Genomic DNA, 12,423 nt, shown 5'->3' with positions numbered 1-12,423 from the left:
AATTTCATTTAGAAATGCATTGATATGCCCTGCACGAATCTAAAAACAACAGCTCACGTAGACCTATCGAAGGTGCTTGGAGAAAATGAGGGAACATGCTGGTTATTTTGTGGTAGTTTGGATTACAGCACACAAATATGACATTTAAAGTCATTCCAGGTTAATCCCCCCCACCTGTTTATCTATGGCTGCCTCCAGCTGAGGATATCCTGCCTTGTCCAGCTGGATTCCGGGGAAGAGATCCTCGATCAAGCTCAGAAACAGTGGCTCGTCCTCATCAATCTTACAGAACAGACACACAGACAACAGAGCAGATAAAGCAGCATAATAAAGCTGGTGCGCATGGCGTATGTTCACACCGCACGGCTGTGATGGATGGACTCCAGAGAGAGATAGCCGGGGTACGTTCTCACAAGAGTTCAGAGTTCAAAAAAACACTCAATCGTAAAGTCAGCTTGGAAACAACGCTCCGTATGAAAATGCTAATGCTGCTAATAATGGATGCGAATTGGGAAAAGAAAGTCTCCTAATTTCCTCATTTGGTTTCCGACAATTCAACAGTGGTGCACTGTGGAATCCAGACACTACAGCAAAACAAGTGTGATCTAAAATCATGAAGGAAGTTCCTCTAACTCACATTTTCAGTTAGCTCAACATTTACACATTGAGCTGAGGCTCAAAAACATTAGTAAATGAGCTGCAGCTGAAATACTAAGATCTGCATGTTCCCCACGTTCGTGGTGTTGGCAGACAGAGAGGCTTTTGACAATGGAGTGCAGAGCCCTTGCTGGGATTTGAACTTATGATCTCCTAACACTTGACTAGCAGGCAGTTAGATCATAGAGCTGTGAAATGACAGTACATAAAACCCAGCTCAGAGGGAACTGAACTTTACACTTTTTTTCTGACACATTTTCATGCTGTAGCCCTGATGTAGAGATCAGATCTGCTTACGAGTTTGGACAGGTTCATATCCCGCAGCACCCTCATGACGATGGTGGACTCTGTGTCGTTCGGATTGGCTCGCTTGGCGGCACCCAGTGTGCGCAGGACTGACAAGATGTTCCTCAAGCCAAAGTCGTAGTGGACCTGAGAGATGACATGACATAAAATGCATACAGCAGAGCAACTACAGTGATTATGTATAAGTAAACTTATAGATTCTAGTAAGACAGTGAAGAATTCTCATAGATTTGACCCTACCTTGTATCTCTATCAAAGCATTGCTCATTTACTGATGCACAATTAGGGTCAGCCATCCTCTAGCCCACCATCAATTGTCAGTTTCTGACCACAGAGCTGCTCTTGGCTGCATTTTTTTTTTGGGTGGGGGACCCACTCACAATCTACCAGTTTAAATAGCCCAGCAACACTGCCCGACCTAAAAGACTTGTACCAGTGCCACTAATGGTCAACAGAGGTCCTGTAGTCAGAAAGTGACCACTGATCACTGAAGTAGAGTGTGATTGACAACGGATGGTTTGAAGACTGTAACTGTATCTATAAGGTACCTGGAGCCCATAACGTATCCAGTGAGTGAAAATACAAGGTAGGGCTCTTCGAATGAAGTGGACACCTGTATCAGATAGATGGCCACAGGTCCAGACAGAAGCAGAGATGTGTTTCACCTGTTTGGAGAGCTGCTCCTCGCACAGTTTGTACAGGGTGAAGAACTTCCTGGCCAGCTCAATGTTGTCGATGAAGCCGCAGCTGGCCAGTTTCACACGGATGATGATCTGCCGGTCAGGAACCATCATGGCCACAGAGCGGAAATTAATCTTCAGGTTCTCCGGGAGTTCCTGACGGCCCGCGTAACCAGGGTTCTAAACATACCAAGTAAACAAAGCAAAGGGGATTTAAGTACCTGGAGTTTTCAAAGTAGTTATTTTATAGTCATAGTACTCATTAAACCTTTAGACCCATGTATTATTTTGCTTTTATGATTTTTCTTGTCTCCACTGTTACTCTGAAATGTAATAGTAGTAAAAACATTAAGACTATGACAGAAAACACATGGAATATTGGAATAATGCATGTACAAATGTAATAAATGCTGCTATGTACACTGAGCCTAAGCTTTGAGCTAAAAATGTCATACTATATGGACAAAAGTATTAGGACACCTGCTCATTCACTGTTTCTTCCAAAATCAAGGGCATTAAAGAGAGTTTATCCTGCTTTTGTTGGAGTAACTGCATCTACTGTCCAGGAAAGATCCTCTACTAGCTTTTGGAGCATTAGTGAGGTCAGGATATCCCCAACTCCCCAACTCATCCCAAAAGTATTGGAGAACACAGTTCCACTGCTCCACATCTCAATGCATTAGACATTGCATCAATAGGATCATGTTTATCTGTTCCAGACAGTCCTATTCTATTGCTATTACTTCTCTACAGGGACTAAACAAACTGTATGTGACTGTGTCAACAATGGGTGCAACTTAGCTGAATGCATTCATTAGAAGGGGTGTCCACAAACATACGGACACATAGCATATAAGGTTTGGTTTTTCACACACACCACATATGTTCCTTTAATTAGAACTAATAAGTAGTTCCACTATGAAATGATTGCCTGTAATGAAAAACTTGATCTTCTAGGAATTGCACAAGGATGGTGAGATGTGTATGGAGATGTGCTAGTGCCTCAGCCTTGGACTGGTGTGTGGCTGGAGAATAGAAGAGCCCATCTCCGCTCCCACCCTCCCGCAGTGATGTAATTCTCACCGCCCGTGTTCTCCACAAGGGAGTGAACCCTCCACCTCGCACGCACAGCGGGGAATAAAAACACTCATTTATAAGTAATGAAACGCAGCAGGGGAGCGACTGTTAGGAAAGATGGAAAGCAGAAGCAGTGGTGGCACACAGATATATGGCTATTACGTGAAACGGATCTTTCACATGGCAGCGTTCGAAAACACAACGTTGTTTGCAGGTGGATGGAAGAGTAGAGGTTGGTTCTAAAGAGATGTAAAGGAGGAGCTGACCATGGTAAGGAAGATGCCAAACTCAGGGTTCATCTCCACTGAGTCTCCGTCCGTGAAGATAAAAGTTTTCCTGCGCTCCTTCTTGCAGGTGAGGACTATGGCGATCTGCTGGGCGGCCACGGACAGCACGGGCAGATTGATGCGGTTGAACTCGTCGAAGCAACCCCAGGAGCCAGACTGAGCGAGGCCTGTGGAACCAAACACATACGACATGGATTCACAGGGGTTCACACTTTTGGTTCCTCAGTCTCATAACTATATGACATACATATTAGTTATATAGCAGTTACAGGATCATTGTAACTTCATAGCCTTAATAAAGTTGCCCTATACAATTACCAAGTAATCCATAGTAGTTACTAACCAATTCATAGTAGATCATTAATAGAAAATATGATTAAGATTAAAATTAACTGAAGGAAATACACCTTAAACCACTTGCAATATTGAAATGTGGTTATGATGGTATTTCTAATGGTTGCTAGGGTGTTGCTAAGCAATTATGGATAACTAAGACATCCAAGGTGAGTGCAGGAATGTTACTTGTTGACTGTTGTGGTGTTATTAAGCAGTTATTACCATGTTATTTAATGTACTAAGGTGTTGCTTGGTGATTGTTATGGCATCTTAGGTGGTTGCTATGGTGTTGCTATGTAGCGCCAGGGTATTGCTAGGTGATTGTTATGGCATCTTAGGTGGTTGCTATGGTGTTGCTATGTAGCGCCAGGGTATTGCTAGGTGGTTATTATGGCATTTATCATGATTAATAGATAGCAGATGGTTGTCAGACTACTGTGGCTGCTGGATGGCTGCTGCTATACAGTCCCCCACCCAAAAAAAGAAATACAGCCAAGAGCAGCTCTGTGGTCAGAAACTGACAATTGATGGTGGGCTAGAGAATGGCTGACCCTAATTGTGATGTTACATGGCTGCTATTATATTGTGGTGACTGTTCAGGTTTTCCTATGCATCTGGATTATGGTGCAGACACTTTTGCATCCCCTTGCAAAAGTTAAAAAAAAAATTATTACTTATGTTAAGGCTGTGTGGAGGGCGCTAAGAAATGTTATTAGTTATGTATGATTATTAAGCTATCCTTGCATTTGTCCAGTCAGAGTTAAGAAATTACTGGACAAACACTTTGTAGGAATTTTTCCATAATATGTATATGTCACTCAACCAACATATAAAAATCATAGATTCTTGCCTTTAAATATTCTCCCCAGGCCTCTGAAATCCATCTGGTCAGAACAGTTGAAGACCACCACATACTTTCCCAGACAGCGGCCCATGTCTTTTGTGGTCTCCGTCTTTCCTGTTCCAGCTGGTCCAGCCGGGGCTCCTCCCATGCTCATCCCTAATGCCTGGGCCAAAGTAATGTAGCACCTGAGACAAAAAGCAGTAACAACAGCAGTAACAGATTTATGACAAAGACATCAAACGTTATACCCTGATCCATCTTAAGGGCAACATAAACTGTACTTTATTTACTTAGGTGCAGACATGCTAACATCTACATGGGCAGAAAACGGTCACTCATGAGGTTCATAGCAATGATCTGTGAGGTCATTCCAGTATGGTGTCATTTAAAACGGAGTCTGCAAGTCCAAGCATCACCTGTCTGTGAGTGGAGTTATGACCAGTCTGTCAGTGCAGCCCAGAAACTCGTTCTGATATATGAAGCCGACATCCGTGATGTTGATCATCATCCTGTCCAAGTCCTCAACGAAGTAGAAGCGACACTGCTTCAGCCATTCAAAATCGCTGGGGGTTTTGATGTGCAAACGACACTAGAGGCAAACAGGAACATGTGAGAGGAGAGGGGTGGCAAAGGGGCTAGAATTACTACTAATAAAGGAAAGCTAGCAGGAAATAACTGATAGTCATCCCTATCTGAGACTCTCGCTTCTTTTGTCTGTGATCAGATATAATGGGCTCTACTTGGTTTCACTAGGTAGACCAATGTAACACCTTTAGGCAAAGTGTTCCTTTCATTTTCCAGGCATATTTCAAGCTTGCCTCACATTACACCTCAGGATGTAAAAATGCCAGGGCGACACACTCATTCCCCTTGAAAAAGCTGAAACTCTGAAAAAGCTGAAAGTTATAAATGTGGGAGACAGAACTCTGAGATTGCCCCTTACAGAGAATTCGGCATAAGGAACTTGCATAACAGAGAGAACATGGTTCAGTTTAGAGAAATAATGCTGATTTAAATCAGGAATAGGACATGGGGTTAATGTGATATGCACTCATTAGCTAGATTGCCTGCTAACTATTACAGAACTATGTAAACAAAATTGCCAAATGTTCTGAAGGTTAAGGATTTCAAAGTTCAAGCAACATCTCGTTCACACAAAATCTCCAACAGTGATGTTACTGTTTCCAATTAAGTTGTTTAAAAAAGAAACAAACTTTGGATCCTTCTCATTAATCTCTAACCAGATTTAAAAAATATATAAATAATGCCAAGACAAAAACAATAATTCATTTTATCAAATTCATAAAAATGTCTTATTGACTCACCAGATCATCAAATATGTCCCTCTGATGCACATGGATAGTAATTAAGGTTTCATATTTGGTCCGTTCCACTGTCCCCAAGTCCTTCGTGGTCATGTCAATGAGAGTGTTGAGGAGCTCCAGGAAAGACTGGTTGGTCTTGGCCATGATCTTGCGATCGTATCGGGCGTTATTCAAGGCCTCTTCAGAATCTCTGGTCCAGATCATCTGGATACTCAGCAAACCCACCTACACCACAGGCACATTTGAATAAGATACGCAAAAATAAGGCAGTGTCTGATGTTCCTTGTGAACAAATGTTAATGCTAATATGTTAATATGCAGCATGCATGTAAGGGGCTTAGCAATACAGGTTCAATAAAGTAATTCTACTAAAAAAAAATTCTGAGGTCAAAACCCATTTGTTACTTTGGATATTTTGTATGCTAATAATGTTAGAGCTTTAATAATACACCACACAGACTGGTTTGGCTCAGATAAATAGATGTGTCCGAGCAGAGCCAATTCTATGTCTGGCAAATTCCTATTTATCAAAAAATAAATAAAATAAAATAAAATAAATAATAATATAAAAATATGTACAACATAAGTAGAACATACGCCCCTCCCCGTCACTCTCGCTGTTAACTCCACCTCCACCTAGATACACAGCTATGTGTTTCCACAAAAGATGGCAAATGAGAAACGATCTGAAAAGTGTGAGGGGTTAACAGCTACAGCTATTTCTTTTTTCGTACTTTCACTACGTACCGAAATTGTTACTGGCTCTCATTTTGTTAATTGATCAGTTTTTCCACATTCCTTGCTTGTTTAGGGTATGTGCCACTGAGGATAATGATCTTAAGTCAGATATTTAGAAAGATAGCTTGACCAAAAAAGTGGCTTCTAATGAATGAAGGTTAGCAGTGCGAGCAAGTAATCTATTACAGACAAATGATCCCATTAGAAGTCCTAATTAGAAATCACTGCGACTGACAGGCCTGATTTGTTACCACAACAATGCTAACCATGTTGAAAATACACTGCGTATATTCACCGTGCCCTTTTTGTTGGAGTGGTAGCAATAGTTAAGCGTGCCCATTAGAAAGAGAAATAGAAGCGTTTCTATCACACTACAATGATATACAGTAACTGTGTTATGGAATTGTCTCTGAGAACCTGGGCAGGGAAGGAGTCCAGGAAGTCAATGAGCTGGAAGCTGGAATCTTGAATATTCAGGGCCGCCTGACGAATGATGCAGTGCAAAGACGTCTGAGATTCCTTCAGGAGGGCATTGAGCCACACCTCCACGTTGCCCTCGGCTGTGACTGGCCGGTCCAGCTCCATGGTTTCCCCCTCTCGCGACGAGATGGCCAGAATCCGGTCATATATCTGAAATTGAGACAAGGAAATTTAGGAGGTGTCAAAACTCATGACAACTGATGAGCAGTCCAAAGAAGCTCAATGAGGTGTTACCTTGTCGTGAAAGTGGACGGATTTTATATTGTCAAAGACGTTGAGCAGGTGAGCCTGTATGGTGTGAGAATCAGACGCCTGGCCCAAGATCTCCAGTAGAGCTGGGTCTGACACAAAGAAAAAACGTGGGAACAGCAGGCGCTTCTTCTCCAGGTACCTTTAAAAGAGGACACAAATGGTTAGAGCAAGCTCTTCAGCTTGTCTCTCAATGTGAAGTGGGAAATAGATGTATGTGTAATTTCTAAATGGTGGGAATACACCACTAATTTATTAAGAAACAAAGCAACTATGAGCATTTTTTTTGGGGGGGGGGGGCGTACCCAGTGAGGGATTTCTGGCAGATCTCGAGTTGGTCGAGGAGATGAGGCAGGAGCTGGCCCATAGTCTCATCTCCAACACAGGACTGGACCACATTAGGCATCTCATGGGCTCGAGTCATGATCTTCACCCAGGACTTGTCGATGTTGGAAAAACGCTTGGCTTCCTGTAGCAAAGGAATCAAAGGGGTCACCAGCTGGAATGTGGTCTAGGATCTTGTTTTCCAAAAGTATTATAATGGAATAATGATTGGACGGCAAAGGAGTGCCACTAGAACATTTTCTCTGACAGTTCACAATGGTCGCAAAGCAACAATTCATCAAAAATAAACAAATTAGCTTCTTCAGTTTTGTGTTGCTATCAATCCACAACAAATTTATGCATATTTCTCTTTGTTCTGTATAATGTATAACAGCTCATTCCAGCTGAATGCAGGTGGAACTGTGACATTTCATGAGTACAACAGACCCATAGACAAGACTCTGCCGCAGTTGTAGCAGCTCAAATGGGTAAAAGTATAGACAGTATTTAGGCTTGGCTGCAACTCAGAGCTACAATACCACATAAAAAAACAAGGGCAGCTGGAAGTTTGAAATGACTGTAAACATCCCAAGTTCCTGATTCCTGAGAATTTAAAGCAGAGCTGTTGCAGTGGCACTGATATGGAACTGTAACTGTTTTCTAAACGCAGTATAACATTATGATCATTGAGCCCAAACTGCAGAAACCACATAAGCAAGTATATTTGAAGATGGTGAATCTATGCAATGATGTTAACTGATAAGCTTCCATTACTCCAGTTCAGAACTAAAGAAGTGAAGTGAAGGTTTAGGGATTATTGTGTACATTTGACTACCTTGGGAAGCTGTTTGGCTATATCTCCCCCAACAAATACTGCCTCCAGGTAGATCCAGAGGTTCTGCACAGTCATCCAGTTCTCTATTATGTCTGTGGTGTTGGACAGGTTCTGGACCCACTTCTGGATCTGAGCCTTAAATGGGGTGTTGTATCTAAAAAAGAAAAAACAACAGTGTGAGGAAGTGACACACATGTAACATCAGACTGGATCGCATCACTGATACTGCATTTTATCCTTATCTCACAGAACATGGGGGGGCTTGAATATGTGATGAATATGAAGTATTTTCGTAGTGCACCATCTCTGTAAAACAAGCCATTCAGATCATGAGAGAACATTGTTGGACATGCTGGCATTTATTTACGCCACTTATTTGATTTTTCTGATGGAAGTACAATGCCTTTATAAGTACTGGAATGCTGATTAAGTGTAGGTAATGTAATTATAGGCAAATGACTCAGGCTAAAATAACACTAACTGATTCCATTAAGAAGCATCTTGAGGGCCATTTGAGCATTACATTTGAGCATAGGGAGAGTAGGCCCTAATGGACGGATGCACCAACATTAGAGTTAAAGTAGTGCTGTAAATCATCTAGAAGAAGGCAGGACATTTTCAGCTGGTAAAGGGGAATTCCACCATTGTGTGTGTGTGTTTTTGTATGGTTGGGTGTGAAATTGTTCATTGTAGGGAAAATGTCCTACAGTGGCGTTGAATGGTACTAGGGGTTTTATGGCATACCCGCATTTACTGTATACTACGTCTTTACGCATTATGCAGTGTATTTGAAAGCCATTGCACTTCACTGCAAAAAAGTGACCAAACCCTTAGTGATAACATGTATTTCTGCACCGATTACTACTAAACATGTGGTCTGATAGGTCTAATAACACAAAGCTGTACTGTCCATGTCTTCTATTAAGCACATTGAGTAACCATCCACAGTGCAGACTAGAAAACTTAAATGAACCTATCAATTTAATAACTAGTAGATGGCTAAGTGTCCAAACCATGATGCTCCCTCCTTCCACCATGCTTCACAGTTGGGAAGAGGTTTTGGTATTTGTTGTTCCAATCTCATCTCCTTGACTGAAACATCTTTGCCAGTTAGCTCTTGGAGAAGTCATTAACACAGATGTTCACTTACTTTTTCTTGCCTGCACTTTCCTCATTGTGCTCAATAAAATACATGTACAGGTTATTGGTTTAGTTCAATTGTTCTTTCAATATTTGTGACTTGATCAGACAATGATCAGACAACATTTTTAATTAGTAATTTTTTTTCTTGCAACTGTAACTCCTCCAGTACCTGTTGCTCATGAGGGAGCCCAGCACCATGAGGCTGTCTTCCATGTTGCTGATGATTTCAGAGGTGCTGTCTCCACGCAGCAGCAGTTCCCCACGGGTTTTGAACTGGGCGAAGGTGAATGTCTGATTGTCCCACTCTGCGATCACCTGCTTTAGTTTCTGCTCAATGTCTCGTTCTTTCACAGCGCTGATACAGATGTCCTAGTGTACACACACACACACACACATACACAAGGTACATAACAAAAATCGTGCAAGAAGGAAAGTGTATAGAGCAAATTTTAAACTACAGTGTAATCATAATGTGACGGAAAGGATTTGACCTCATATCCTCTGTGCTTTAGCTTAAGAGCAGCACTTGAAGTCAGGTGACAGCATTCATATGCAACAGAATCCAAGCCTCACCTCAATTTCCTCTTTGTACTTGAGGAGTGGAGCCTCCATGATGTTGCGGAGCTTGAACGTGTCCGACTCCACTTCGAAGGTGTGTCCCGTGACCTCTGTGATCCTTTTCCAGTGACGGGTCATCATGGCTCGGTTGGCCATGAGCTCCAGCAGGGGGCAGCACTCACTAAACTCATCAATGGTTTTCTTCAGGTCCAAAAAGGCCTGCCACTCCTTCAGGGCTCGGGGCAGCTTGCGGCACCTACAAAAGTGACAGATAGAAAAAGTCTGTCTTAGTGACCCTAAACATTTACAGTTGTTTACAGGCTCAGTTAACTGAATACTTACTATAAAGGTGATTTATTAAAAACAAAAACTTGCAGTATTTCTTAAAATATGCTTTACATTACAATAGCAGTGAATAAATCAAATGCTCTGACCACAAAACTTATTGATTTAATTAATTGATATTAATGACATCAATTACATACACATACACAGCTGAAAGGCAGCAAGCTAGGTTCAGTGAAATTTGTATCCTTCCTAATTATAATGTCTGCTTCAATCGGTGTGTATTATATATATATATATATATATATATATATATATATATATATATATATATATATATGTGCATATACATACAGCTCTGAAAATGAAGAGACCACATTTGTTTTCTTAAATTTGCATCTCTACGTGTATGGTCAGTTATTTTATTCCAGGCATAAAAAACCTGAAATGGCAGACATATGCCATAAAATCACCCAACAGCAATGTAAAAAAACTAGTGGAGAGCCTGTCAAGACATGAAAGCTGTGTATAGCAGTCAAGGTTATTTCACCATAGTGATTTTTTAATGCTCTCAAATTTCAAATATTAGTAGTGTGTTAGTAGTGTTGAAAAAAATGCTCTAAATAGCAATATTTTTATTTGGAATTTAGGGGGAATGTTGTCCATGGTTTATGAAATATAGTAAAACCAGAAAAACTGATAAATGTAGGGAGGTATCTTATTTTTTCCAGGGTTGTATGTATATATATATATATATATATATATATATATATATATATATACACACAGTTTTTAACAATTTTATTTGGTAACTTTTACTCTGGTAAAAGTATTGGTAATCGTCACCAGTCCCATATTCTTTCACATATAATTAAGAACATTTAATGCTGCAGTTCCTACACAAATGATTTTGCTGTGTATGATTTAATCAAATAGCATGACGTACAATAACCTGAAGATACCTTTCGAAGCAGGAAAGTCCTAACTCACAGCTCTGCTAAAAGACTTACTTTTCAATCTGTATCATTCTATATATTCACCTCTCCTGTAGCTCCGGCATGCTGGAAGTTTTTTAAGTTAGTTATATGTAGTGCAATATTTAAGGATGAGATATTATTTCACATAACCCAATAAGAAAAGTTGTGCTGACAAAGGAGCTGACTTGGGTTTAGTTTCCTGAAAAAAATTGCACTGAGATGATTTTAACGTTGTATAATTTGCAGTACCACATTACTGTAGCCTTTGGGAGTTGTGCCCTTGTTTGTTACAACATGATGACTGAGAAAGTCCATATCAGCTACCTAAAGCTCAAGAGGATGCTATGAATGAAATCAGACAGAAATACAAAGACTCCTGCTGTGTCGTGGTTGTTAAACCTGACTTGCATTTACAATTTCTGACGAGTGCAGAGAATGAGTCTGTCTAGAGGGAAGGTTGTCCGACTTGGTCAGTGAAATTGAAATCCCCTTGGTGCATTCATCCCTTTCAGTGCAAGGTATTACACACATGATTGCTACGGAGAAGATCTTTCTTTTCAGGGAGAGAACAATACGGTGAAAAAAAACCCACACATAAGTACTTTCCTGAGTCTCACCTCGTCTGGAAGTCTAGGAGTTCATTGTTGATCCTCTCGATGTGAACATCGGCCCAGAGGACGTCGTAGTAGCCATTGACTGTGTCAATAACGTTGTTGTAGAGGCCGTAGAGCTTCTGGAGCAGGGTCAGCTGCTTCCTGATCTCCAGCAGCTGCGGATGCTGCGTAACCGGCAGGCCAAAGAGCTCTTCGCCCCCAGTGAAAGTGATGTATTTGCGGTAGAGGTTATCGAAACGGTTCTGGAGGAAGGATGAATCAATGTCACTGATAATAACCCTGATGACGCAATCTGTATTACGATAGCCTCTGTCCATGCTATGAAACATTGCCAGTCATTGTCATGATTGGAAACATGATGAGTTATGGATTACACCACCCTACCTGAAACATAATGAGCCTGTCACTGGCATCCTGAGGAGCCAAGCCAATCGCCATGGGACCGTCCTGAGAAAAGCACATATACATTCAGAAGAATTATGATAACAATAGAAAGACTAAGATTAATAATGCTTAGGATACAATTCATTAGAATGGAATTTACAATTTATGTAAGTCAGTTAAACCTAAAGTTATCATTATCCATTCATTTAATGGTGAAATACAGTACTGTGCTACACTGTGCAACATTTTGGGCACCTGCAAATATGATAAACAGTCATGTGAAAAAATAGAACACCCAATGAATACATTTTCTTAACCATACTG

General features: G+C 40.9%; 1 protein-coding gene across 1 annotated transcript in view; it reads right to left on the bottom strand.

Annotated features, from left to right (window-relative positions):
- Positions 1–12,423, bottom strand: part of dnah5 (dynein, axonemal, heavy chain 5) — a 143,052-nt gene that overhangs the window by 82,279 nt on the left and 48,350 nt on the right. The window contains exons 26-40 of the mRNA XM_072680201.1: positions 12,100–12,162; positions 11,719–11,957; positions 9,855–10,095; positions 9,451–9,650; positions 8,139–8,292; positions 7,285–7,448; positions 6,965–7,121; positions 6,668–6,880; positions 5,513–5,737; positions 4,604–4,776; positions 4,194–4,372; positions 2,987–3,174; positions 1,629–1,823; positions 955–1,089; positions 175–282 (exon numbers count right to left, since the gene is read on the bottom strand). Of these exons, the coding sequence (XP_072536302.1) occupies positions 175–282; positions 955–1,089; positions 1,629–1,823; positions 2,987–3,174; positions 4,194–4,372; positions 4,604–4,776; positions 5,513–5,737; positions 6,668–6,880; positions 6,965–7,121; positions 7,285–7,448; positions 8,139–8,292; positions 9,451–9,650; positions 9,855–10,095; positions 11,719–11,957; positions 12,100–12,162 (2,634 nt within the window). The remainder of the gene's footprint in view (positions 1–174; positions 283–954; positions 1,090–1,628; positions 1,824–2,986; positions 3,175–4,193; positions 4,373–4,603; positions 4,777–5,512; positions 5,738–6,667; positions 6,881–6,964; positions 7,122–7,284; positions 7,449–8,138; positions 8,293–9,450; positions 9,651–9,854; positions 10,096–11,718; positions 11,958–12,099; positions 12,163–12,423) is intronic.

Source organism: Salminus brasiliensis, chromosome 5 (genome assembly GCF_030463535.1).
Source record: "Salminus brasiliensis chromosome 5, fSalBra1.hap2, whole genome shotgun sequence".
NCBI lineage: Eukaryota > Metazoa > Chordata > Actinopteri > Characiformes > Bryconidae > Salminus > Salminus brasiliensis.
Note: the sequence above shows the minus strand (reverse complement) of the source record. Positions and strands in the feature narration are given on the sequence as shown.